At 45.4% G+C, this 24,423-nt stretch overlaps 2 protein-coding genes across 2 annotated transcripts in view; both read right to left on the bottom strand.

Moving 5' to 3' along the window:
- Positions 1–24,423, bottom strand: part of LOC144697326 (uncharacterized) — a 228,137-nt gene that overhangs the window by 161,213 nt on the left and 42,501 nt on the right. The window lies entirely within an intron of this gene.
- The window catches only part of LOC144698435 (uncharacterized), a 53,417-nt gene continuing 31,325 nt past the window's right edge, over positions 2,332–24,423 (bottom strand). The window contains 2 exon segments of the mRNA XM_078570375.1: positions 2,332–3,738; positions 8,537–9,028. Coding sequence (XP_078426501.1) covers positions 2,746–3,738; positions 8,537–9,028 — 1,485 coding nt within the window. The 3' untranslated portion in view covers positions 2,332–2,745.

The raw sequence follows: 24,423 nt of genomic DNA, 5'->3' as shown, positions 1-24,423 counted from the left end.
ATCTGGAATTCATCCAGTGTCAGGTTCTCCCCTCTTTGAAAGTCCAGCTCTTGGAGTTTATTCCTCCTGATGTTAATAATCCCTGTAACAGGGCTGGAGTTTAATATTCTGGTTAAATGTCAAATAAATCAGCTTGGCGTCAAACACATAATGTGTGGAGTATTTGTTTTCTCCAGGATAAGAGGAGACAAATTGAAATCCTGTTCTCAACTGTTCCATTTCTGGGCCTTTTCTCCTCTGTTAAAGAAAGATGTGTATTTCTGCAGAGCCTTGCATGACATCAGGATGTCCCAAAGCATTTTACAGCCAATGAAATTTCTTTGAAGTGTTGTCAATGTTGTAATGCAGGCAATACAGCAACTAATTTATGCACAGCAAGATCCCATAGACAACAAATTAATAATACCCAGATAATCTATTTCAGTGATGTTGATTGAGGGATAAATATTGACCAAGACTCCTGGGAGAAACCCCCGGCTCTTTGAAATAGTGTCAATGGATCTCTTACACCCGTCCATTCTGTCTCAGTGCCATCTCTGACAGTCTGTCTCTGACAGTGTAGTGCTCCCTCAGTACTGCAGTGGAATGTCAGCCTAAATGCTCATCTTTTTGGATGTGGATTTGAACCCACAACCTCCTGATTCAGACATGAAAATGCAACCACTGAGCCACGACTAACACATCATCAGTCTGGATTATTTCAGGACCTAGACCTTTGGTTACTCTCATGGACAAGTCCCAGCTCCCCATACCTTCCAGAGTGTCTCTCCAAGCCTTGGTAGCAAACATCATCTCACTTTGCTGAAAAGAAGGAAGAGGGAAAATGGGGAACTAGAGATCAGTCAGTCTAACATCAGTAATTGGCAAAATGTAGGATATGAGGGATGTGTTAACAGGGCATTTAGAAAATCATTAACTCATTGAGCAGAGCCAATATGGATTTATGAAAGGGAGATCATGTTTGACAAATCTGTTGAGCTTTTTGAAAATGTAATAAGTAAGGAGGATAATGAGGGTAGCAGTAGATGTTGTGTATTTGGATTTTCAAAAAGCATTTGATAAGGGGCCACACAGGAGGTCATTACACAAAATTCGGTCTGGTGTTTGGGGGTATCTCAGCATGGACTTAGGATTGGTTATGGTCAGAAAACAGAGAGTAGGAATAAACGGGACATTTTCAGGTTGGCAGGCTGTGAGTAGCAGGTACCACAAGGATCTGTAGTTGTGCCTCAGCTATTTACAATCGATATCAATGACTTGGATGAGGGGACTGAGTGTAACATATCCAGGTTTTCTGATGATACAATGTTGGGTGGGAAAGTAAGTGCTGAGGAGGACACAAAGAGGCTGCAGAGGGATATAGACAGGTTGGGTAAGAACATGGCAGATGGAATACAACATGGTGAAGTGTGAAGTTGTCCACTTTGGTAGGAATAATAAAAGAAAGAATATTTTTCGAATAGTGAGAGACTGGGAAATATTTGCATTCAGAGGGACCTGGTTGTCCTTGTACAAGAATCACAGAATGTTAACATGCAGGTACAGCAAGCAAATGGTAAATGGTCTGTTAGATTTTATTACAAAAGGATTTGAGTATAAGAGTAAAGATGTCTTACTACAACTATACAGAGCATTGGTGAGGCATCACCTGGAATACTGTGTGCAGTTTAAGTCTCCTTACCTAAGGAAGGACACACTTGCCCTAGAGGGAGTGAAACCAATATTCACCAGGCTGGTTCCTGGGATGAGGAGATTGTCCCATGAGGAGAGATCGAGCAGACTAGGCCTATATTGAATGGAGTTTGGAAGATTGAGAGGTGACCTAACTGAAACATTCTTAAATGGCCTGACAGGGTAGATGCTGAGAAAATGTTTCCCGTCTGGAATCTAGAACACGGGGAATCATTTAGGACTAAGATGAGGAGGAATTTCTTCACTTAGTTGTGAATCATTGGAACTTTCTACCCCAGCGATCCGTGGCTCTCAGTTATATTTAAAACAGAGGTCGACAGAGTTTTGGGTACAAGGGGAATTAAGGTTTGTAGGGAGTGTGGATCTGAGGTAGAAGATCAACCATGATCGTATCGAATAGCACAGCAGGCTTGATGGGCCAAATGGTCTCTTCCTGCTCCTATTTCTTATGTCCGTTAAGCCTCGGTCTGGTTCCCCTCAAGCTGCTGAGTGGGTGAATTAAATCTTTCTTCACAAATCACCCGGATACCAGACTACAAGTCAGGCCACGAACATTGTTTATTGTTTACAAATCACAGTGAAATGTGGGCACACAGACCCTTTCTAGACGTGTCTAAATGTGATCAGAGTTATCCAGCGGTTCAGCACTAATGGGGAGAGCTATTTCACAAAACAAGGAACAAAGGCTCCTCAGGATATTCAGTGATTCACTGTAAATCAGCATGAATGGATGCTGAGTATTAATTACAGCAGGGAGCAGAGTCTGAGGTTATCAATTGGTGAGTTTACTTTCAGAATAATTCCTTCAATATCTGACAAGTTAACAGCTTTGAACAGCCCGTCTCTCAAATAGCTCGAGCCTACTTGTAATTACAAACATTCAGAGCTTACTGAGCCTCATCCTCGAGTTACAGAACAGACTTTCTCCTATCAGTATAGAGCTGCAGGACTGCACTGTGATCTGTTTATTGTTCATCTTTAGTTCAAGACAGTTTCTGAGTGATTTACATTGAAAACGAGGTTTGCAGACATGATGGTCTATTCACACATGATTCACATGCCAAGTCGAAACTGGGCAACTGACATTAGGATCAACCCCAACTGTCTGAATGAACATGATTCAGTCCAGGATGTGATGAATAGAAGCAACAATAGCAGAATCCAACCCCTGTCATCACTTGTGAACTCGCTGGTGTGTCTGCAGGTGGAATAAGCGAGCGAATTCCTTCCCACACTCAGAGCAGGAAACGGTCTCTCCCCAGTGTGAATTCGCTGGTGTGTCAGCAGGTTGGATGACTGAGTGAATCTCTTCCCACACTCAGAGCAGGTGAACGGCCTCTCCCCAGTGTGAGTGCGTTGGTGTGCAGTGAGATGAGATGGTTGCCTGAACCCAGTCCCACAGTGAGAGCACCTGAACGGTCTCTCTTCAGTGTGAATACGTTGATGGTATTGCAGATCCATGGAACTTTTGAAGCACTTCCCACAGTCTGAACATTTAAAAGGTCTCTCATCAGTGTGAACTCGCTGGTGTGTCAGCAGGTGGGGTGATGTACTGAACCTCTTCCCACACTGTGAGCAGCTGAATAGTGCATACCCGGTGTGAATGTGCTGGTGCTGCCTCAGTATGTATGGGTTTTTAAAGCTCTTTTCACAGTTGGGGCATTGAAACTCTCTCTTGTTGGTGTGAACTTGCTGGTGTTTCAGCAGGTAGGATGAGCGAGTAAATCCGTTTCCACACACGGAGCAGGTGAACGGTCTCTCCCCTGTGTGAAGTCGCTGGTGTGTCTGAAGACCGATTAACTGAGTGAATTCCTTCCCGCATGCAGAGCAGATGAACGGCCTCTCCCCAGTGTGAAGTCGCTGGTGTGTCTGAAGGCAGGTTAACTGAGTGAATCCCTTCCCACACACGGAGCAGATGAACGGCCTCTCCCCGGTGTGACTGCGTCGATGAGTTTCCAGATCAGACGGGGACCTGAATCTCTTCCCACAGTCCCCACATTTCCAGGGTTTCTCCCTGGTGTGAGCGGTGCTTTTTGCTTCCATTTTCTAAGGATGGTGATATTCAGGTCTTGATTAATCAAGCGACTCTGGCAAAGTTTGATGTGATTTTGATTCCCGACTGCAAATCCTTCTAATACTCTGTAAACGGAGCTCAAAATAGAAACAAAGAACTGTGATAGAGAACCGACAAAAACACAAAGGCAGGTTGTGAAATTGAGCTGAATGAATCTGGCCGGCACGAGGAAAAGGTCACCATGAAACCTGCTGGATTGTCATTAAAAACTCAACTGGTTCACTAATGTAATTCACAGAAAGGAAGCTGCCACCCAGTCTGGGCCTACACAAGACTCTGGCCTCTATGGGAGAAGAGAGAGTGAGAGATGTAGGAGGGGAAAAGGAGATGGATTTCATAGATATGCATTTCAACCAGAATTTTGATAGAATCCCCCAAACCCCTACCACCTGGAAAGACAAGATCAGCTGGTGCATGGGGAAAACCATCAGCTCCAAGACACACAGCAGGGTTCACACTGGGGAGAGACCGGACACCTGCTCCACGTGTGAGAAGGGATCTAATCCATCATCCAACCGGCTGACACACCAGCGAGTTCAGCATTGACTCCAGGGGTTGGATTCTGCTGCTAATCACATCCAGGACTGAGCCATGTTCATTCTGATACTTTGTGTTTGTTTCTGCTGATGTTAATAACCTTTGTAACTGGACTGGAGGTTTAATATTTGGGAAATCAGCTTATTTTACTTTGTAACCCTTACCCTTCAAATGAAGTATCTTTCTTCGGCTTATAACAAACAGTGATTTGCTTGTAATGCTTTCAGTTTAGTTACTGTATTCAGTGCTGACCATGTGGCCTGCTCTACATTGGGAAGATCAAACCCAGGTTGGGCGATCACTTTGTGGAACAACCTCTGTTCATTCTGTGAGCTTGACCCTGAGCTTCTGGTCACTTGTCAATTTAATTTTCTGCCCCACTCCCACTCTGATCTCTCTGTCCTTGGCCTCCTGAACTGTTCCATTGAAGCTCAATGGGAGCTCAAGGAACAGCAGCTCATCTTTCGATTCGACACTTTACAACCTTCCAGACTCAGCATCGAGTTCAGCAGTTTCTGCATCAGCAGAGAGTTGTCAGGATCGGTAACTCTCTACATCAAAAGGTGGTGGAACCTGATTCTATAAGGAACTTTTAACAGGGAGTTGACAGGTATTTGATAATGAAGAACTTAATGATTACAAACAGAAAGTGGGTGTGAGGGACGAAACATGACTGCTCTTTCAAATAGACAGCACAAGCACAAAGGGTTGAATGGCCTTTCTGTGCTGTAAGTTTCTTTGATTCTAGGATTTGGTCATTTATCCCCTTGAGTCTGTTCCACCAAGCAATGAAATCATGGCTGATCTGTGATCTAACTTTATACACCTGCCTTTTCCCCATATCCATTAATAGCTTTAGTTAACAAAGATCGTTCAATGTCAGATTCAACATTAACATTGATCTCGCATCAACTGCTGTTTGTGGAACAGAGTTCCTAACTTCTACCTCCCTCTGTGTGTAGAAGTGTTTGCTAACTTCATTCCTGAAAGGTCTGGCTCTCATATTTACACTATGCCCCCAGTCCCAGATTCCCCAACCAGTGGAAATCATGTCTCTTTACCCAATCAGTTCCAATTAATATCTTGAAAACTTTGATCAAATCACCCCTTATTCTTAATTCCAGGAAATACAACACACGCTTGTGTCATCTCTCCTAACAACTTAACTCTTGGAGTCCAGGTATCATTCAGGTAAATCTGTGCTGCACTCTCTCCAAGGGCAATATATCCTTCCCAGAACTGAACACAGTTCTCCAGGTGTGGTCTGACCAGGGCTTGTGTATCCAGATGCTTTTCTAGTCATCATGATACCTGAAATTAAATTATCAGGAGAGATGACTGAAACTCAAGATTGTTTCCTGGAATTTAGTAAATTAAAGGGTGATTTAATCCAAGATTGAGAGAAATTATTTCTGCTGACTGGGGAGTCTAGGTCAAGGGAAATAGTCTAAAAATTGTAGCCAGGTTTTCCAGAGCGAAATTAGGTAACAATTGTTGACACAAAGGCTGGGAAAAGTTTGGAATTCTCTCCCACAAATGACAATTCCCTCACCAATATTGCCAGCCATTCACCTCCCCCCACCTCCTTCCCTCCCAAGATGGTGAAAGGCAGTTGCCCGCAGTAAGACAGGCCAGTCATCAGGGTCTCCAGTTATGCACTCATCATTTGTTTTTTTATTCTATATTAGGATGTGGGCGTTGCCCATCCCTCATTGCCCTTGAATTGTGTGACTTCTCAGGAGGAAAAAAACAGTAAAACCTGGGAAATAAGAATGCTGGTCGGAAATAGCCTTGTATAACTTAGAATGGAACAGCAGTTAAAAACTGGGAATTAAGAGTATTAGTCCAAACTGCTTTTTTTTCCTTCTGGGCTTGACTGTTTCAGAATGAACCACATCACTGTGGGTCCGGAGTCACATGTAGACCAGACTTGGTAAGCACGGCAGGTTTCCTTCCCTAAAGGGACATTAATGAATCAGATGGGGTTCACCACAATCGATGATAGTTTTATGGTCACTATGACTGATTTAGTCACTGAATTTAAAGCCCACCAGCTGCCATTCGAACCCATATCCTCAGACCAGGATCACTGGATTTCTAGCCCAGTGACATTACCACTAGGCCACTGTCTCCCCTCTGAGCTCGCGCGCTGTTTCCAGACTCCCCCCGGTTCACCATCTCCAGCCGCCCTCTGAGCTCGCGCGCGGTTTCCAGGCTCCCCCCTGTGCACAATCTCCAGTCGCCCTCTGAGGTCGCGCGCGGTTTCCAGGCTCCCCCCGATTCACCATCTCCAGCCGCCCTCTGAGCTTGCGCGCGGTTCCCAGGCTCCCCCCGGTGCAGAATCTCCAGCCGCCGACTTCACTTCTCACCCTTTGTGATCTGAGCTCGCCCGCTCCTTCATCCAGCTCCGGTTTCAGTACTGCGCATGCATCATTCACAGCCTAGCCCCGCCTCTCCATCACTCCGATTGGTTGGAGGACAAACCGCTTCGCTCTGTCCTATACTCCCGCCCCTCTCTTCCTATTGGTCCGAAGCTGCCTTAAATCAGCCGGGCATTGTGACCTGTTAGGTGAGAGGTCACTGTCGGGAGCGGGTTAATAAACCCCGGGCGGGGTTTACAAATCCCGAGTGCGGCCCCAGGGCCAAATATTAAACAATGAACATTCTCCACTCTCACTATCCGCCGCTTCCGGCTTCGCTCCGGGAACAACCTCAAACAAAGAGACCAGGACCCTCCGAACATGCGCGGCCAACCCGTGGCAGATAGACCGGTTTCTGATGCGCACGGGATTGTGGGTAATTCGGACGGCATTAGAGGCTAAGTCCCAGTTAATCATTAAAATAAAATCAGTCCCTGCGGATGTTGGAAATCTAAAATAAAAACAGAGAATGCTGGAAAAACTCAGCAGGCCTGGCAGCATCTGTGGAGAGAGAAACAGAGTTAACGTTTCGAGTCCGTATGACCCTTTTTCGGATCTTTGTCTGAATCTGGGAAAGTGAAGATGAGATTCTACTGGCATCAGGATTGCAAAATAAGAAAAACCAAGATCCATCTCCTATCATCCACATCCTTCAATAATGGAGCTGTTGGCCAATCTTGGCAAAGAATCTGTTTCAATAAGTCTGTAACAGAGCAATACACAGATGTTCAGCTATGCTTTGTATTTAAATGGAAATTATCAATTAGCGGTGAGCTTGGGTTGTGGACTGTCATGTCTTCACTTTTCCCTGTTGATCGAATCCAGAAGAGCTGCTGTAGTTGAAAGGACTTGGCCTGCAAGATACAGTCACAGTGAGAGTGATAATGGAACATTTTTATGTCAAAGTTCAGTGACACCTAATCACTTACCCAGAGAGTCAGTATGTAAAAATGTAAATAAAATAATCACAGTTACTGCAGGTGATTCTCTGGCTATAATTAGATGTAACCAGAATGTAATTTGTGACTTCAGTAAGAGCTGTTTTGATATTGTGACAGGTGCAGAAATCTCATTGAAAGGATTTAAACATGGAGTTCTGGGGAAAATGTGCATGGATTTGAGAGGTGACAATGACTTTGGAAAGGAAAGGGTGGTTAGAGATGGGGCAGTATTTTGCAAGGGCATTGGGGTCAAGGGTTTGTATCATGGAGGAGTGGGTGATGATGACAGATTGAAAGGAATGAAGGACAGTAGCTGAAGAGAGATAACTTTTAACAATATCAACGAACATGGGGAAGTTGGGTGATCTGTAGTTTGATGGGAATAGTGAGGGAGGACGGGTTTTATGGAAAAGATAAGCTCTGAGAGGGCATGAGAGAAGATTGGAGAGAATCTAAAGAAAGAAGCAGGTTCAGGGCTGCAGCAGGAAGGAGCTTTAGACAGTTTGGCCCGGTGGGATAATGGAAGGGAAGGAAGCAGAGAGGCAGCTGATCAAATTGTCTCAATCTTAGTGTCAAAGAAGCTCCATGAACTCATTGCACTTGTTGTCGGAGGTGAGGATGGTGGAGACAGGGGAGAGGAAAATCACTTCAAAAGGAACTAACCTGTGTTAGAGATATTAAAAAGACACGACACACTATATGTTTAGCACAAAGGTGAGTTATTTGACTTTTATCCTGAATATTATATCCTTTAATGGTGTGGAGTTTATTAACATCAGCAGAAACAGATCCCAATAAGCATATTTCAGTCCTGGATGTGATTAACAGAAAATCCAATCACTGTAGTTACTTGCGAACTCACTGGTGAATCAGCAGTATGGATGACTGACTGAATCTCTTCCCAAACCTGGCGCAGGTGAACGACTTTCCATTGTGTGACCTCGCTGGTGCCTGAGCAGGTGGGACGACTGAGTGAATCTCTTCCCACACTCGGAGCAATTAAACAGCCTCTCCCCAGTGTGAACCCACTGGTGATTCAGCAGTATGGATGACTGAGTGAATCCCTTCCCACACTCAGAGCAGGTGAATGGCCTGTCCCCAGTGTGAATTCGCTGATGTACAGAAAGTTGAGATGATCCCCTGAATGCAGCCCCACAGTAAAAACACCTGAACGGTCTCTCGTCAGTGTGAATACGTTGATGGGACATCAGTTCCCCCGAGCTTTTATAGCACTTCCCGCAGTCCAAGCATTTAAAAGGTCTCTCATCAGTGTGAACTCTTTCATGCCTCAGCACATGGGATAACTGAGTGAATCCCTTCCCACACATGTAGCAGATGAAAGGTCTCTCATCAGTGTGAATTCACTGGTGTACAGTGAGTTGAAATGATCCCCTGAACCCAGTCCCGCAGTGAGAGCACCTGAAAGGTCTCTCATCAGTGTGAACACGTTGATGGGTAATCAGGTCCCCAGAACTTTTATAGCACTTCCCACAGTCTGGACATTGAAAAGTGTGAATGGCCTGTCCCCAGTGTGAATGCGCTGGTATGTTAGCAGGTTGGAAACTGAGTGAATCCCTTCCCACACTCTGAGCAGGTGAACTCCCCAGTGTGAACTCGCTGGTGTGTAATCAGCTGGGATGAGCAAGTGAATCCCTTTCCACATGTAGAGCAGGTGAACGGCCTCTCCTCAGTGTGAGTGCGTCGATGAGTTTCCAGCTCAGATGGGTAACTGAATCTCTCCTTACAATCCCCACATTTCCATGGTTTCTCTCCACTGTGAACAGTGCTTTTTCCATCCATGTTCAAAGTTCTACGGTATTCAGGTTACGATAAATTGGGTGACTCCATCAGATGCTGATGTGATATTTGGTTTGTTTCCCGACTGCAAATCCTCCGCTTCTAATCCCCTGTGAAATTGATTGAAAACAGAAAAAAGGGAGTGAGAGAGAACCCACAAAAATACAAAGGCAGGCTGCGAAATTGAGCTGAATGAATCTGGTCATTTGTGTGGCTGACATTAGGAAAAAGTGACCATGAAAACTGCTGGATTGTCCTAAAAACCCAACTGGTTCACTAATGTCCTTCAGGGAAGGGAACCTGCCTCTCGGACTGGTCCTACACAAGACAATAGCCTCAGTGGAAGAAGACATGGAGACATTAGAGAGGCAGTGGGTGAAGGAGAGGGATTTTATATATCTACAACTCGACCAGAACTTTGACAGAATCTCCCAAACCCTCAACCTCCATCACCTAGAAGGACCAGGGTAGCAGGTGTATGTGAACACCATCACTTCCAAGTTCCCCTCCAAGTCACATACCATCCTGACTTGTCTGACATCTAGCACCGGATGAGCAGAAATTTCCTCCATTTAAGTATTGGGAAGACCGAAGCCTTGTCTTCAGTTCCAGTGGCAAACTCCACTCCTGAGCCACCGAGTCCATCCCTCTCCCTGGCAACTGTCTGAGGCTGAAACAGACTGTTCACAACCATGGTGAAATATTTCATCCCAAGATGAGCTTCCAAACACATACACACATCATCACCAAGACCACAGTGCCCAACTCCACCCTCGTCTTAGTTTACCTGCTGTTGAAACCATCATCCATTCCTTTGTTACCTCTAGACTTAACTATCCTAATGCACTCTCAGCCGGTCAGCCACATTCAACCTCCCTGTAATCTTGAGATCAATCCCTATCAGTAATCTCCTCTACCCACGCATTTCTCCAAAATATGTGTTCATTGAATTCTATCTCTTGAATATTCCCGACATTAATCACCCCACCATTGGTGGCCGTTCTTTCAGTTGCCTGGGACCAAGCTCTGGAAATACCTCCTGAAAACCACCTCTTTAGCCAAGCTTTTGGTCACCTGCCCTAATATCTGCTCATGTGGCTCAGTGTCAGAAGTTGCTTTGTGAAATGTCTTGGAACGTTGTATTGCATTAAAAGTGTGATATAAAAACAACTGATTGTCATTGATTTGGACATATATCGCCATTCCTTCATCATCACTGGGTGAATAATCTGTAACTCCTTACCGAACAGCATTGTGGAGGCACCTTCACCACATGGGCTGCAGCGGTTCAAGGAGGTCAGATATCATCTTCTCCACAGGCAGCTTGGAATTAGCAATGTATGCTGAGGAATTAGCAATATATGCTGGTATCTGTGGAGAGAGAAAGAGTGAACAATTCAGGGTGTGCAGAATGAATTACGAGGAATAAAAATGGTGCAGAATTTGATGGTTCCAGGTATGAGGGATTTTAATTGCAATGTTTGTTTGTGAAACTGTGGGTGTTCTCCTTGGAGTGCAGGAGATTGAGGGGAGATTTGATAGAGTTGTACAAGTTTCTAATAGATTTAGATAAGGTAGATAAAGAAAAGCTGTTCCCATTCAATTCGTAAAAGGATAAGGGACACAAGATTTAAGGTTTTAGGCAAAAGGTAGAGGGGGATTTTTTTTAACTCATTCATGGGGTGTGAGCATTGCTGGCTAGGCCAGCATTTAATTCCCATCCTTAACTGCCTTTGAGAAGGCGGTGGTGAGCTGCCTTCTTGAACTGCTGCAGTCCATGTGATGTAGGTACACCCACAGTGCTGTTAGGAAGCGAGTTCCAGGATTTTGACCCAGTGATAGTGAAGGAACAGCCAATATATTTCCAAGTCAGGATGGTGAGTGACTTGGAGGGGAACTTCCAGGTGGTGGTGTTCCCATGTGTCTGCTGCCCTTGTCCTTCTAGATGTGAGGAAAAACATTTTTACACAGTGAGTAGTAATAATCTGAAACTCAGTGCTTACACTCAGAGGCTGATAATATCCCGGTCCTGCTGGATCGAGTGATGCTGTTGTTTCTTGACGTGATGCTTGGTTTTGAGTTTCCTGTTGGCAAATTCTCCCCTTTTAATATCTTGTAAAAGGGGTTTCCAAATACCATCATTGTCACTCTAGGATAAAAATTGAGAACAGACAAACATTTGTCTTGGTTTGAGCTAACTATGTACATATGAACATGCAAACTAAGAGCAGGAGTCGGTCATTCAGCCCCTCCAGCCTGCTCACCCATTCAATAAGATCATGGCTGATCTGTATGTGTTTTGAATTCCACATTCCCATCTACCCCTGATAACCTTTGATTCCCTTGCTAAACAAGAGTCTCCCTACCTCTGCCTTACAAATATTCGATGACCTTCGGAGGCAAAGTCACACAGCCCACAAAGAAAAATTTCTCCTCTGTCCTAAAGGGAAACCCCTAATTTTAAAACAGTGCCCCCTTGTCCTGGACTCACCCACAAGCGGAAACATCCTTTGCACGTCCACCTTGTCAAGACCATTCAGGATATTATATACTTCAATCAAGTCACCCTCACTCTTCTAAACTCCAGTGGAAACAAGCCCAGCCTGCCTAACCTTTCCTCATAAGACAACCCACTGATTCCAGGTATCAATCTAGTAAACCTCCTCTGAACCACCTCCAATGCATTTACATCCTTCCTTAAATAAGGAGACCAAAACTGCACGCAAGGTTCGAGATGTTGTCTCACCAATGCCCTGTATAACAGAAGCATAACATCCTTAATAAAAACAGAAAATTCTGGAAAAACTCAGCAGATCTGACAGCATCTGTGGAGAGAGAAACAGGGTTAACGTTTCGAGTCCGTATGACCCTTCTTCAGAGCTGAAGAGACTTCTCTTTAGCTCTGAAGAGTCAGGCAGACTCGAAACGTTAACCCAGTTTCTCTCTCCACGGATGTTGTCAGACCTGCTGAGTTTTTCCAGCATTTTCTGTTTTTATTTCAGATTTACAGCATCTGCAGTATTTTGCTTTTATCATAACATCCTTACTTTTATGTTTAATTGCTCTCATAATAAAGGATAGCATTCCATTAGCTTTCTTAATTACTTGCTGTATCTGCATCCTAACTTTTTGTGACGAATACATTAGAACACCTAGATCCCTCTGCCCCTTGGAATCCTGCAGCTATTCTCCATTTAAGTAATCCTCTGCTTTTTTATTCTTCCTGCCAAAGTGAACAAGTTCACACTTCCAACATTTTACTCCATTTGCCAGATTTTTTGCCCACTCATTCAACTCATCTATATCTGTCTGCAACCTGCTTATGTCCTCTTCACAACATACTTTCCAACCTATCTTTGTGTCATCTGCAAATTTAGCTGGCTGCCTTCACTCCCCTCTTCTAAGTCATTGATATAAATTAGAAAATGTTGAGGCCCCAGCACAGGCCCCTGCGGGACTCCACTTGTCACATCCTGTTAATCAGAAAAAGAGCCATTTATGATGTTTCTGTTTTCTGCTAGCCAACCATGACAAGATTCCGGCAAAAGTACTGAAGACTTGTGCTCCAGAGCTTGCTGCGCCCCTAGCCAAGTTGTTCCAGTACAGCTACAACACTGGCTCTACCCGGCTATGTGGAAAATTGCCCAGGTATGTCCTGTACACAAAAAGCAGGACAACTCCAACCCAGCCATTTACTGCCCCATCAGTCTAACCTCTATCATCAGCAAAGTAATGAAAGGGGTCGTTAACAGTGCTATCAAGCGGCACTTGATTAGCAATAATCTGCTCACTGACAGCAAGTTTGGGTTCCTCCAGAACCACTTGGCTCCTGACCTCGTTACAGTTTTGGTTCAAACATGGACAAAAGTGCTGAACTCTCGAGGTGAGGTGAGAGTGACTGCCCTTCAGATCAAGGCCACATTTGACCGAGTGTGGCATCAAGGGCCCTAGCAAAACTGGAGTTAATGGGAACCAGGGGGGAAACTTTCCGCTGGATGGAGTCATACCTAGCACAAAGGAAGATGGTTGTGATTATTGGAGGTCAGTCATCTCAGCTCCAGGACATCACCGCAGGAGTTCCTCAGGGTAGTGTCCTCGGCCCAACCATCTTCAGCTGCTTCATCAATGACCTTCCTTCCATCATAAGGTCAGAAGTGGGGATGTTCGCTGATGATTGCACAATGTTCAGCACCATTTATAACTCCTCAGATACTGAAGCAGCCCATCTCCAAATGCAGCAAGACCTGGACAATATCCAGGCTTGGGCTGACAAGTGGCAAGTAACATTTGCGCCACACATGTGTCAGGTAATGACCATTTCCAAAAAGAAAGAATCCAACCATCGCCCCATGATGTCCAATGGCATTACCATCACTAAATACCCATTATCAACATCCTGGGGGTTACCACTGACCAGAAACTGAACTGGAACAGCTATATAAATACTGTGGCCATAAGCACAGGTCAGAGGCTAGGAATCGGGTGACGAGTAACTTACAACCTGACTCACCAATGCCGTTCCACCATCTACAAGGCACAAGTCAGGAGTATGATGAAATATTCTTCACTTGCCTGGACGAGTGGAGCTCCCACAACACTCAAAAAGCTGGACACCATCCAGGAAAAAGCAACCCACTTGACTGGCATCATATCCTCAAACATTCACTCCCCCCACCACTGACACACAGTAGCAGCAGTGTGTACCATCTACAAGATGCAATGCAGGAATTCACCAGGGCTCCTTCAACAATACCTTCCAAACCCACGACCACTCTCATCTAGAAGGACAAGGGCAGCAGTTAGATGGGAACACCATCTGGAAGTTCCCCTCTAAATCACTCACTTGGAAATATAATGCCGATCCTTCACTGTCGCTGGGTCAAAATCCTGGAGCTCTCTTCCTAACAGCACTGTGGGTGTACCTACACCACATGGATTGCAGCAGTTCAAGAAAGCAGCTCACGATCACCTTCTCAAGGGCAATTAGGGATGGACAATAAATGCTGGTCCAGTCAGTGAAGCCACATCCCAGAAGTGGATTAAAAAAATCTTCCATCCATTATAATGTTTCCCCTACACCATGAGCTTTTATTTTTTGCAATAAACTTTGATGTGGCAGCTTATCATGTCGACATAATCCCCTTCTAACCCCTTGTAAAAGGAGTTACCAAAATCCATCCCTGTCAGTCCAGGATCTACCTCGCGGAGGCTGAGCGTCAACTCGCAGACACTTCCTCCTACCTCTCCCTGGACCATGACCCCACCACTGAACATCAAGCCATTGTTTCCAGGACTGTCACTGACCTCATCTCCTCTGGAGATCTTCCTTCCACAGCTTCCAACCTGATAGTCGCCCAACCTTGGACCTCCTACCCAAAATCCACAAACAGGACTGTCCCGGCAGCCCGATCGTGTCAGCCTGTTCCTGCCCCACGGAACTCATTTCTCGCTATCTTGACTCCCTTCTCTCTCCTCTTGTCCAGTCCCTTCCCACCGACATCCGTGATTCCTCTGACACCTTACGTCACATCAACAATTTCCAGTTCCCTGGCCCCAACTTCACCATGGACGTCCAATCCCTCTACACTTCCATCCACCCCCCCGGGATGGTCTGGCGGCTCTCTGCTTCTTCCTTGAACAGAGGCCCGAACAATCCCCATCCACCAATACTCTCCTCCGTCTGGCTGAACTTGTTCTCACACTGAACAATTTCTCCTTTAACTCCTCTCACTTCCTCCAAATAAAAGGTGTGGCTATGGGTACCCGCATGGGCCCCAGCTATGCCTGTCTCTTTATGGGGTATGTGGAACATTCCTTGTTCCAGTCCTACTCCGGCCCCCTCCCACAACTCTTTCTCTGGTACATCGATGATTACTTCGGTGCTGCTTCATGGTCTCGTCGGGACCTGGAAAAATTTATTAACTTTGCTTCCAATCTCCACCCCGCCATCATTTTCACATGGTCCATCTCTGACACTTCCCTTCCCTTCCATGACCTCTCTGTCTCAATTTCTGGTGATAGACTGTCCACCAATATCCATTACAAGCCTACCGACTTGCACAGCTACCTCGACTACGGCTCCTCACACCCCACTTCCTGTAAGGACTCCATCCCATTCTCTCAGTTCCTTTGCCTCCGTTGCATCTGTTCTGATGATGCCACTTTCAAAAACAGTTCCTCTGACATGTCCTCCTTCTTCCTTAACCGAGGTTTTCCACCCACGGTGGTTGACAGGGCCCTCAACCGTGTCCGGCCCATCTCCCGCGCATCCGCCCTCATGCCTTCTCCTCCCTCCCAGAAACATGATAGGGTCTCCCTTGTCCTCACTTATCACCCCACCAGCCTCCGCATTCAAAGGATCATCCTCCACCATTTCCGCCAACTCCAGCATGATGCCACCACCAAACACATCTGCCCTTCACCCACCCTGGCGGCATTCCGTAGGGATCGTTCCCTCCGTGACTCCCTGGTCCATTCCTCCATCACCCCCTACTCAACCCCCTCCCACGGCACCTTGCCATGCGACCGCAGAAGATGCAACACCTGCCCCTTCACTTCCTCTCTCCTCACCATCCAAGGACGCAAACACTCCTTTCGAGTGAAGCAGCATTTCCCTTGCACTTCCCTCACCTAGTCTACTGCATTCGTTGCTCCCAATGCGGTTTCCTCTACATTGGAGAGGCCAAACGCAGACTGGGTGACCGCTTTGCAGAACACCTTCAGTCTGTCCGCAAGCATTACCCAGACCTCCCTGTCGCTTGCCATTTCAACACTCCACCCTGCTCTCATGCCCACATGTCTGTCCTTGGCTTGCTGCATTGCTCCAGTGAAGCTCAACGTAAACTGGAGGAACAGCACCTCATCTTCTGACTAGGCACTTTACAGCCTTCCGGACTGAATATTGAGTTCAACAATTTTAGATCTTGAACTCTCTCCTCCATCCCCACCCCCTTTCCGTTTCTTCCCCCTCCTTTTTGTTTTTTCCAATAACTTATATAGACTTTTCTTTTCCCACCTATTTCCATTATTTTTAAATGTATTTCCACTCATTGTTTATCTCTACCTTTTAGCACTTTTAGTATTCCCCCACCCCCACTAGAGCTATCTGTACCTTATCTGTCCTGCTTTCCACTCTTAATTAGCACATTCCTTTAGATAATATCACCACCTTCAACACCTCTTTGCACTTTTGTCTGTGACGTCTTTTGGTTATCTCCACCTATTACTGGCTGCTTGTCCCAACAACCACACCACCCCACCCCCCCTCCCGCCTTAAACCAGCTTATATTTCACCCCTTTCCTATTTTTACTTAGTTCTGTTGAAGGGTCATGAGGACTCGAAACGTCAACTGTGCTCTCCTCCGCCGATGCTGCCAGACCTGCTGAGTTTTTCCAGGTATTTCTGTTTCTGTTTTTCTTTTAGAAATTCACAACATTCTCTCCTCCTGCTGACAGGGACAACGATGGCCGCGCATGCGCTCTGCTGCACATTGCCACTGATCAACATGGCGGCCGTTAACCTCGCTTTGCAGCAGCAGAAGCCCCTCAGCTTTATCCCTACTCTTGTAAACGGGGACCGGCAGCTTCGAGTTCGGCAGTCTGAAGCTTACATAACATATTTTAAAAAATCTTTCGGTCCACTGTCCGGGTCCATCGCTCCACCCATCCCTCCATCCAGCTTTACTGATCGCGGACCCAACAAAGAAGCTTCTATATATCGCCATTATTCGCTCCGCGCATGCTCGGACACTGCGCCTGCGCACTGACCTCCTGTTGTGTGCATAGGGGACATTCTCTTCCGCGGCGAATGCTGGGTAACCTCCCCCCCCCTCTCAAGTTGAAAGAACAAAGTAGGATATCCTGATTTGTTTCCCTGTTGCAGAGTGGAGACTGGGGCCGGAGAGGCCAATAATAAAGTTAAAGAACAAATTATACTGAAAGCCAACTGCATGGGCTCTCCATTATCCACCGGAAAGAAGGAGAACAGCAGCAAAAACGGCAGAATCCAACCCCTGCAGTCACGTAAACTCACTGGTGTCTCAGCTGGTGGGAAAAACAAGTGAATCACTGCCCACACACAGAGAACATTTAAACAGTCTCTCTCTGGTATGAATGTGCTGCATCCATCAAATCCTTTAGAACCATAAAAACAGTTATGGTGCAGAAAGAGGCCATTCAGCCCACTGTATCTGTGCCGTCCAAAAAAGAGAAAAGGAAACCAGCCACTCATTTTAATTCCACTTTCCAGAACCTGGTCCGTGTCCTTGCATGTTCCAACACTTCAGATGCAGATCCAAATAACTTTTAAATGAGTTGAGCATTTTAGCGTCAACTCCCAACTTAGGTAGTGAATTCCAGATGCACACTGCCCTCTGGGTGAAAAAGGTTTTTCCTCATATCCCCACTAATCCTTCTCCCAATCACCTTAAATCTATGCTGCCTGACAATTAACCCCTCAGCCGGGGGAAACAAGATTTTCCTGTCTACTCTATCTCGACTCCTCAAAATTTTGTACACCTTAATTGGGTCACCTCTAATTAGCCTCCTCTGTTCTAAGGAAAACAAGCCCAGCCTATCCAATATCTCCTCAGCTGCAATTTTCAAGCCCCGGCAACTTTCTTGTAAATCTCCTCTAGACTCTCTCCAGAGCAATTATGTGAACTTTCAAAGTTGTTGGGAAAACTGAGTAAACCCTCTTGCACTCATGAAATACCTGAGCAGTGTATCCATTGTGACTGTGTTGCTGTGTCACTAAATGGGATGACCAAGTGAATCCTTTTCCACTCTCAGCCAATAAAGATCCTCTCCCTGGTGCCACAGCATCATAGTTTTTCAGCTTAGACTGGTAATGGAATCGCTCCTTAAAGTAGACAACAACAGCTTGCATTTATACAGCACCTTTAATGTAATAAAAATGTCCTGAGATGCTTCACATGAGAGTTAACAATCCCCATGTTAACACAGTCTGTGCTTGTGTCTCTCATTTGGTATAATTTTGCTCTAATTTCCATACAAGAAAATTGGGAATGCACATATTTTACCAACATAATTGTACATCACTCCTCTGAATGTAAAATAGTAGATTATCTGGCTCAGCTTGATCTGTGCCTTGGTAGATCTGTTAGGAATAGACTTGATGTCTGCTATATCACACACATTTATTTCAGTTGAAGGTCTTGATGCTGATTGTTTCCCAGGCAGAATTATTCCAACAACTTTAATAATCAGTATTTCTTATTTCTGAGCTTTGTTTCTACTGCTTCTGCATCCAGTTGACCCCCTTGTTATTTCTTACTTCTATTTTAGCTCATTTTTCTTCACTATCCTTTTTCATTATACGTTTCCCATCTACATCCTACCCGCCCAGACCGATTTTCTTCCCAGAGTTAATAAGGATATTAGATGTGTCATGAAGCAGTCTACTCTCCATCATGTGTAAAGTAATGGAAGGGGTCATCAACAGTGCAATCAAGTGGCACTTGCTTAGCTATAACCTGTTCACTGACGCCAAGTTTGGGTTCCACCAGGACCATTTGGCTCCTGACCTCAGTACAACCTTGGTTCAAACATGGACAAAACAGCTGAACTCCCGAGGTGAGGTGAGAGTGACTGCCCTTGACATCACGGCAGCATTTGACCGAGTGAGGACGCCCAGCAAAACTGGAGTCAATGGGAATCATGGGGAAAACTCTCCGCTGGTTGGAGTCATACCTAGCACATAGGAAGATGGTTGTGGCTTTTCGAGGTCAGTCATCTCAGCTCTGGGACATCACTGCATGAGTTCCTCATGGTAGTGTCCAAGGCCCAACCACCTTCAGCTGCTTCATCATTGAGATTCCTTCCATCATAATGTCAAAAGGGGGGATGTTCGCTGATGATTGCACAATGTTCAGCACCAAGAAAGAATCCGACTATCGCCCCTTGATGTTGTATTACCATCACTGAATCCCCCATTATCAACGTCCTGGGGGTTGCCATTAACCATAAACTGAACTGGAATAGCCATATAAATATTGTAGCCAGAGCAGGAATCATGCGATGAGTAACTCACCTCCTGACTCTCCAAAGCCTGTCCATCATCTACAAGGCACAAGTCAGGAGTGTGATAGAATACTCTTCACTTGCCTGGATGTGCAGTTCCCACAGCACTCAAGAAGCTTGACACCACCCAGGACAAAGCAGCTCACTTGATTGGCCCATATCCACAAATATTCACTCCCTCCACCAACGATGCACAATAGCAGCAGTATGTACCATCTACAAAACGCACTGCAGGAATTCACCAAGGCATTTCGACAGAACTTTCCAAACCCATGACCACTGCCATCTAGAAGGACAAGGGCAGCAGATAGATGGGAACACCACCACCTGGAAGTTCCCCTCCAAGTCACTCACCATCCTGACTTGGAAATATATCGCCATTCCTTCACTGTCATTGGGTCAAATTCCTGGAACTCTCTTCCTAACAGCACTGGCTGAAGAGCTTTGGTGTCGAGTGCACATTCTTGGCTACCTGCTCCTCACCCCCTCAGCACAGCTCCTGGCCTCTCTCTTTCCTTTTGTGCTCCATACATCATTGAAGTTTCCCGAATGCTGTTGTTGTGGTTTAAAGTCTCGGTTTAAAGTCTCAAGCAAAGGACAGCACCTCTGACAGTGCAAGACTCTCTCAGTCCTCTGGGGCGTGTTAACCTCGATTGATGTTCTCAAAGTCTTAACCATGGGAATTGACCTCATAACCTTCCCACATAGAGGTGAACGTGCTATCAACAGAGTCACAGCAAAACAAACAATTCAACTTGGGAAAACATTTGAGGTGCCATAACCTACAGACCTATGGAGGAAGAATTTAGAATGCGTTGCTCTTTTCCTGCCAGCATGGATAAGGTGGATCAAATGGCCTCCTAAGACGTAACCATTTCTATTGTTCATTGTGTATCTTGTGAATGTTTGCTCAATTGAAGCTTGAAAAGCTCACATTAAGTGAAAGAAAACTGATCCACAGTGACTCAAAATATGGCATATGCTGGAAATCCAAACTCAAACAAGAAAATGTCGGAAACCAAGCAGGTTAAACCGTATCTATGAAGAGGGAAACAGAGTGAATGTTTCTGGTCAGTGACCCTTTACCCAAACTGGAAGAGTTTTGGAGATTCTTCACCTTGGCGAAGTGCAGTGGGAGAGGTGGAGCTGTCAGCTGCTCGGAACCGGCCGGCGCTGAGTTCAAAAGGAGAGTGAAAAAAAACACATTGTGACATCACAGGAAAGAAGCAATTTGATTGGTTGGAGAAGAAGCTGGCTACTTGCTGAGTATCTGGTGAGTATCTTCATAAATGTTTAAGGTTTATTATATGTCTAAGATTTAGAATAAAGTAAGAACTGTACTTTTTGGTAAGGTTTATTAAGTAAGATTTAAAAGTTTGTGATTTAAAAGTTTAAGGCATGGCAGGACAGCTCAGAAAAGTGGAATGCCCGTCCTGTGGCATGTGGGGAGTTGTGGACACTTCTCGTGACCCAGACGAGCCCATGTGCAGCAAGTGTCACCGGCTGCACAAGCTTGAGCTCTGTGTTTCAGAGCTTGAGCAGTGGTTGGAGTCACCGTCCGTGAGGCAGAGAACTCCGTGGATACCACGTTCAGAGAGATGGTCACACCGCAAGTTAGGGGCAAGCAGGCAGATAGGGAATGGGTGACCACCAGGCAGTCTAAGAGAAATGGGCAGGCAGTGCAGGAGTCGCCAGAGGTCCCGTTCACTAACCAGTTTTCCATTCTGGATATCTGGAGGGCAATGGATCCTTGGAGGAGTACAGCAAGAGCCAAGTCCGTGCCACCACGGGTGGCCCAGCTCTACAGGACGAGAGGAAGAAGAGCAGAAGAGCAGTACTGATAGGGGGTTCTCTAGTTAGGGGAGCAGACAGGCGTTTCTGCGACCGTCAACATGACTCCAGGATGGTTTGTTGCCTCCCTGGTGCTCGGGTCAAGGATGTCACAGAGCGGCTGCAGGACATTCTTGAGGGGGAGGGCGAACAGCCAGAGGTCGTGGCCACGGTGGTACTAATGACATAGGTAGGAAGGGGGATGTGGTCCTGCAACCGGAATTTGGGGAACTAGGTAGAAAATTAGCAAGCAGGACCTCTAAAGTAGTAATCTCTGGATCACTCCCTGTGCCATATGCAAGTGAGTACAGAAACAAAGAGATAAGACAGGTGAATGCGTGGCTGGAAAGATGGTGCAGGAGGGAGAGCTATAGATTCCTGGGACACTGGGACAAGCTCTGGCAGAGATGACACCTGTACAAGCCGGATGGGTTGCATCTGAACAGAGCCGGGGCTGAGTTCCTTGCGGGTTGTTTTGCGGGTGCTGTTAGGGAGGGTTTAAACTAACTCAGCAGGGGTGTGGGAACCAGGAGAGAATATTAGAGAGGAATGCCAGTGTGTACGGAATGTTGGGAGAGGCAGATAGCACTAAAATAGAGAATAGCAAGTTAATAATGGTGTTGGAGTAAAGGAGCAAGTAATGGAGTCGAAATCAGGGTTACACTGCATATATGTGAATGCACGGAGTACAGTTAATAAAATTGGGGTCTTATAGGCAGAGATTGCCTTGTGGGATTATGATGTTGTGGTGATAATGGAGACCTGGCTTAAGGAAGGGCAGATCTGCGTGATAAGTACTCCTGGTTACAAAGTATTCAGAAAAGATAGGAAAGGGAAAAAAGGAGGAGAACGAGTGGCATTTTTGGTTAAGGAGCATATTGCAGTACTGGAGAAAAAGGATGTGTCAGAGGATTCAAGGACAGAATCGATTTGGCTAGAGCTAAAGAATATGGAGTGTGCAATTACATTGCTCGGTGTAATGTATAGACCACCAGCTAGCGGAAAGGATATAGTGGAACAAATCTGCAAAGAAATTACAGAGAGGTGTAAACATTATAGAGTTGTTATAATGGGGGACTTTAATTATGCGTATGTAGACTGGGATAGTGGCAGTGCAAGGAGCAGTGGGGGACAAGTGTTCCTAGATTGTGTTCAGGAGAATTTCCTTTAGCAGTATGTGTCCAGTGCAACAAGAAAGGAGGCACTGCTGGATCTGGTTCTTGGGAATGAGGTGGGCCAAGTAGATCAAGTGACAATGGGGGAACATTTAGGGGACAGTGATCATTGTATTAGAAAGTTTATGATTATGGTGGAAAAGGATATTGGTCAATCCAGAATAAGAATAATCAATTGGCAGAGAGCAGACTTCAATGGGGCAAGAACTGAGCGGTGCCAGATTGACTGGAACCAAAGGTTGGCGGGAAAACAGTGGGCTACCTTCAAAGAGGAGATGGTTTGGGTATGTTTCCTCAAAAGGGAAGGGTAGAACAAACAAATCCAGAGCTCCCTGGATCACAAAGGAGATAGAAATTAAGTTAAAGAAGAAGTTACGACAGGTGTCGGGTAGCAAATAGAATTGAGAACCAAGCTGAATACAGAAGGTTCAGAAAGGATGTGAAAAAGCAAATATGAGAAGCAAAGAAGGATTATAAAGAGACTGGCAGCTAGCATAAAATGAAATCCCAAAGTATTCTACGAACACATCAACAGTAAAAGGGTGGTAAAAGGAGGAGTAGGGCCGACTGGAAGCAAAAAGGGGATTTACACATAGAGGCAAGAGGCATGCCTGAGGTGTTAAATTAATACTTTGCTGCTGCCTTTACCTACGAGGTAGATGTTGCCCAGGCCATGGTGACAGAGGAGGAAACTCAGTCACTGGAAGGGTTTAAAATTGATAAGGAGGAAATATTGGATAAGCTGTTGGTACTTAAAGTTGATAAGGCACTGGGACCAGATGAGATGCAGCCAAGAATATTGAAGGAAGTGAGATTCTAGAGGCACTGGCCATAATGTTTCAGTCTTCCTTAGGCTCAGTGGAGGTGCCAGAGGACAGGGGAATTGCAAACATTACGCCCGTGTTCAAAAAAGGTTGTAAAGATCTGCCCTGCATTTACAGACCAGTCAGTTTAACTTTGGTGGTGGAGAAACTTCTAGAAACAATTATTCGGGATAGAATGAATAGTCACATGGAAAAATTTGGATTGATTCGGAAGAGTCAGCATGGATTTGTTAAAGAAAACTCGTGTCTAACTAATTTGCCAGAGTTTTTTTTGAAGAGGTAACAGAGATGGTTGATGAGGGCAAGGCCGTTGATGTGTATATGGACTTCCAATAGGCGTTCGATGTAGTGCCACACAACAACCTTGTGAGGAAAGCTATAGGTCATGGAATAAAAGGGGCAGTATCAACGTGGCTACAAAATTGGCTGAGGGACAGGAAACAGAGGGTAATGGTTAATGGGTATTTTTCAGGCTGGAAGAAGGTTGGTAATGGAGTTCCCCAGGGGTCGGTATTGGGACTTCTTGATATATATAAATGATCTGGATCTTGGTGTGCAGGGGACAATTTCAATGTTTGTGGATGACACAAAACTTGGGAGAATTGTAAACTGTGAGGAGGACAATGTAGAACTGCAAAAGATCATTGACACATTGGTGGAGTGGGCAGATTGGTGGCAGATGAAGTTCAGTGCAGAGAAGTGTGAGGTGATACACTTTGGTACAAAGAGCATGGAGAGACAGAATAATATAAAGTATACTATTCTAAAAGAGTGTGCAGGATCAGAGTCCTGGGTGTATATATACATAAATCATTAAATGTAGAAGGACATGTAGAGAGAGCGAATACTAAAGCATATAGTATTCTAGGCTTCATTAATAGGGGCATAGAGTACAAGAGCAGGGAGGTTATGTTGAACTTATATAAGACACTGGTTAGACCTCAGCTGGAGTATTTTGTACAGTTCCGAGCATCACACTATAGGAAGGATGTGAACGCATTGGAGAGAGTACAGAAGACGTTAACGAGAATGGTTCCAGGGATGAGACTTCAGTTATGAGGAAAGTTTGTAGAAGTTGGAACTGTTTTCTTT

The sequence above is a fragment of the Cetorhinus maximus genome, chromosome 23, assembly GCF_964194155.1.
Source record: "Cetorhinus maximus chromosome 23, sCetMax3.hap1.1, whole genome shotgun sequence".
Taxonomy (NCBI): Eukaryota; Metazoa; Chordata; class Chondrichthyes; order Lamniformes; family Cetorhinidae; genus Cetorhinus; species Cetorhinus maximus.
Note: the sequence above shows the minus strand (reverse complement) of the source record. Positions and strands in the feature narration are given on the sequence as shown.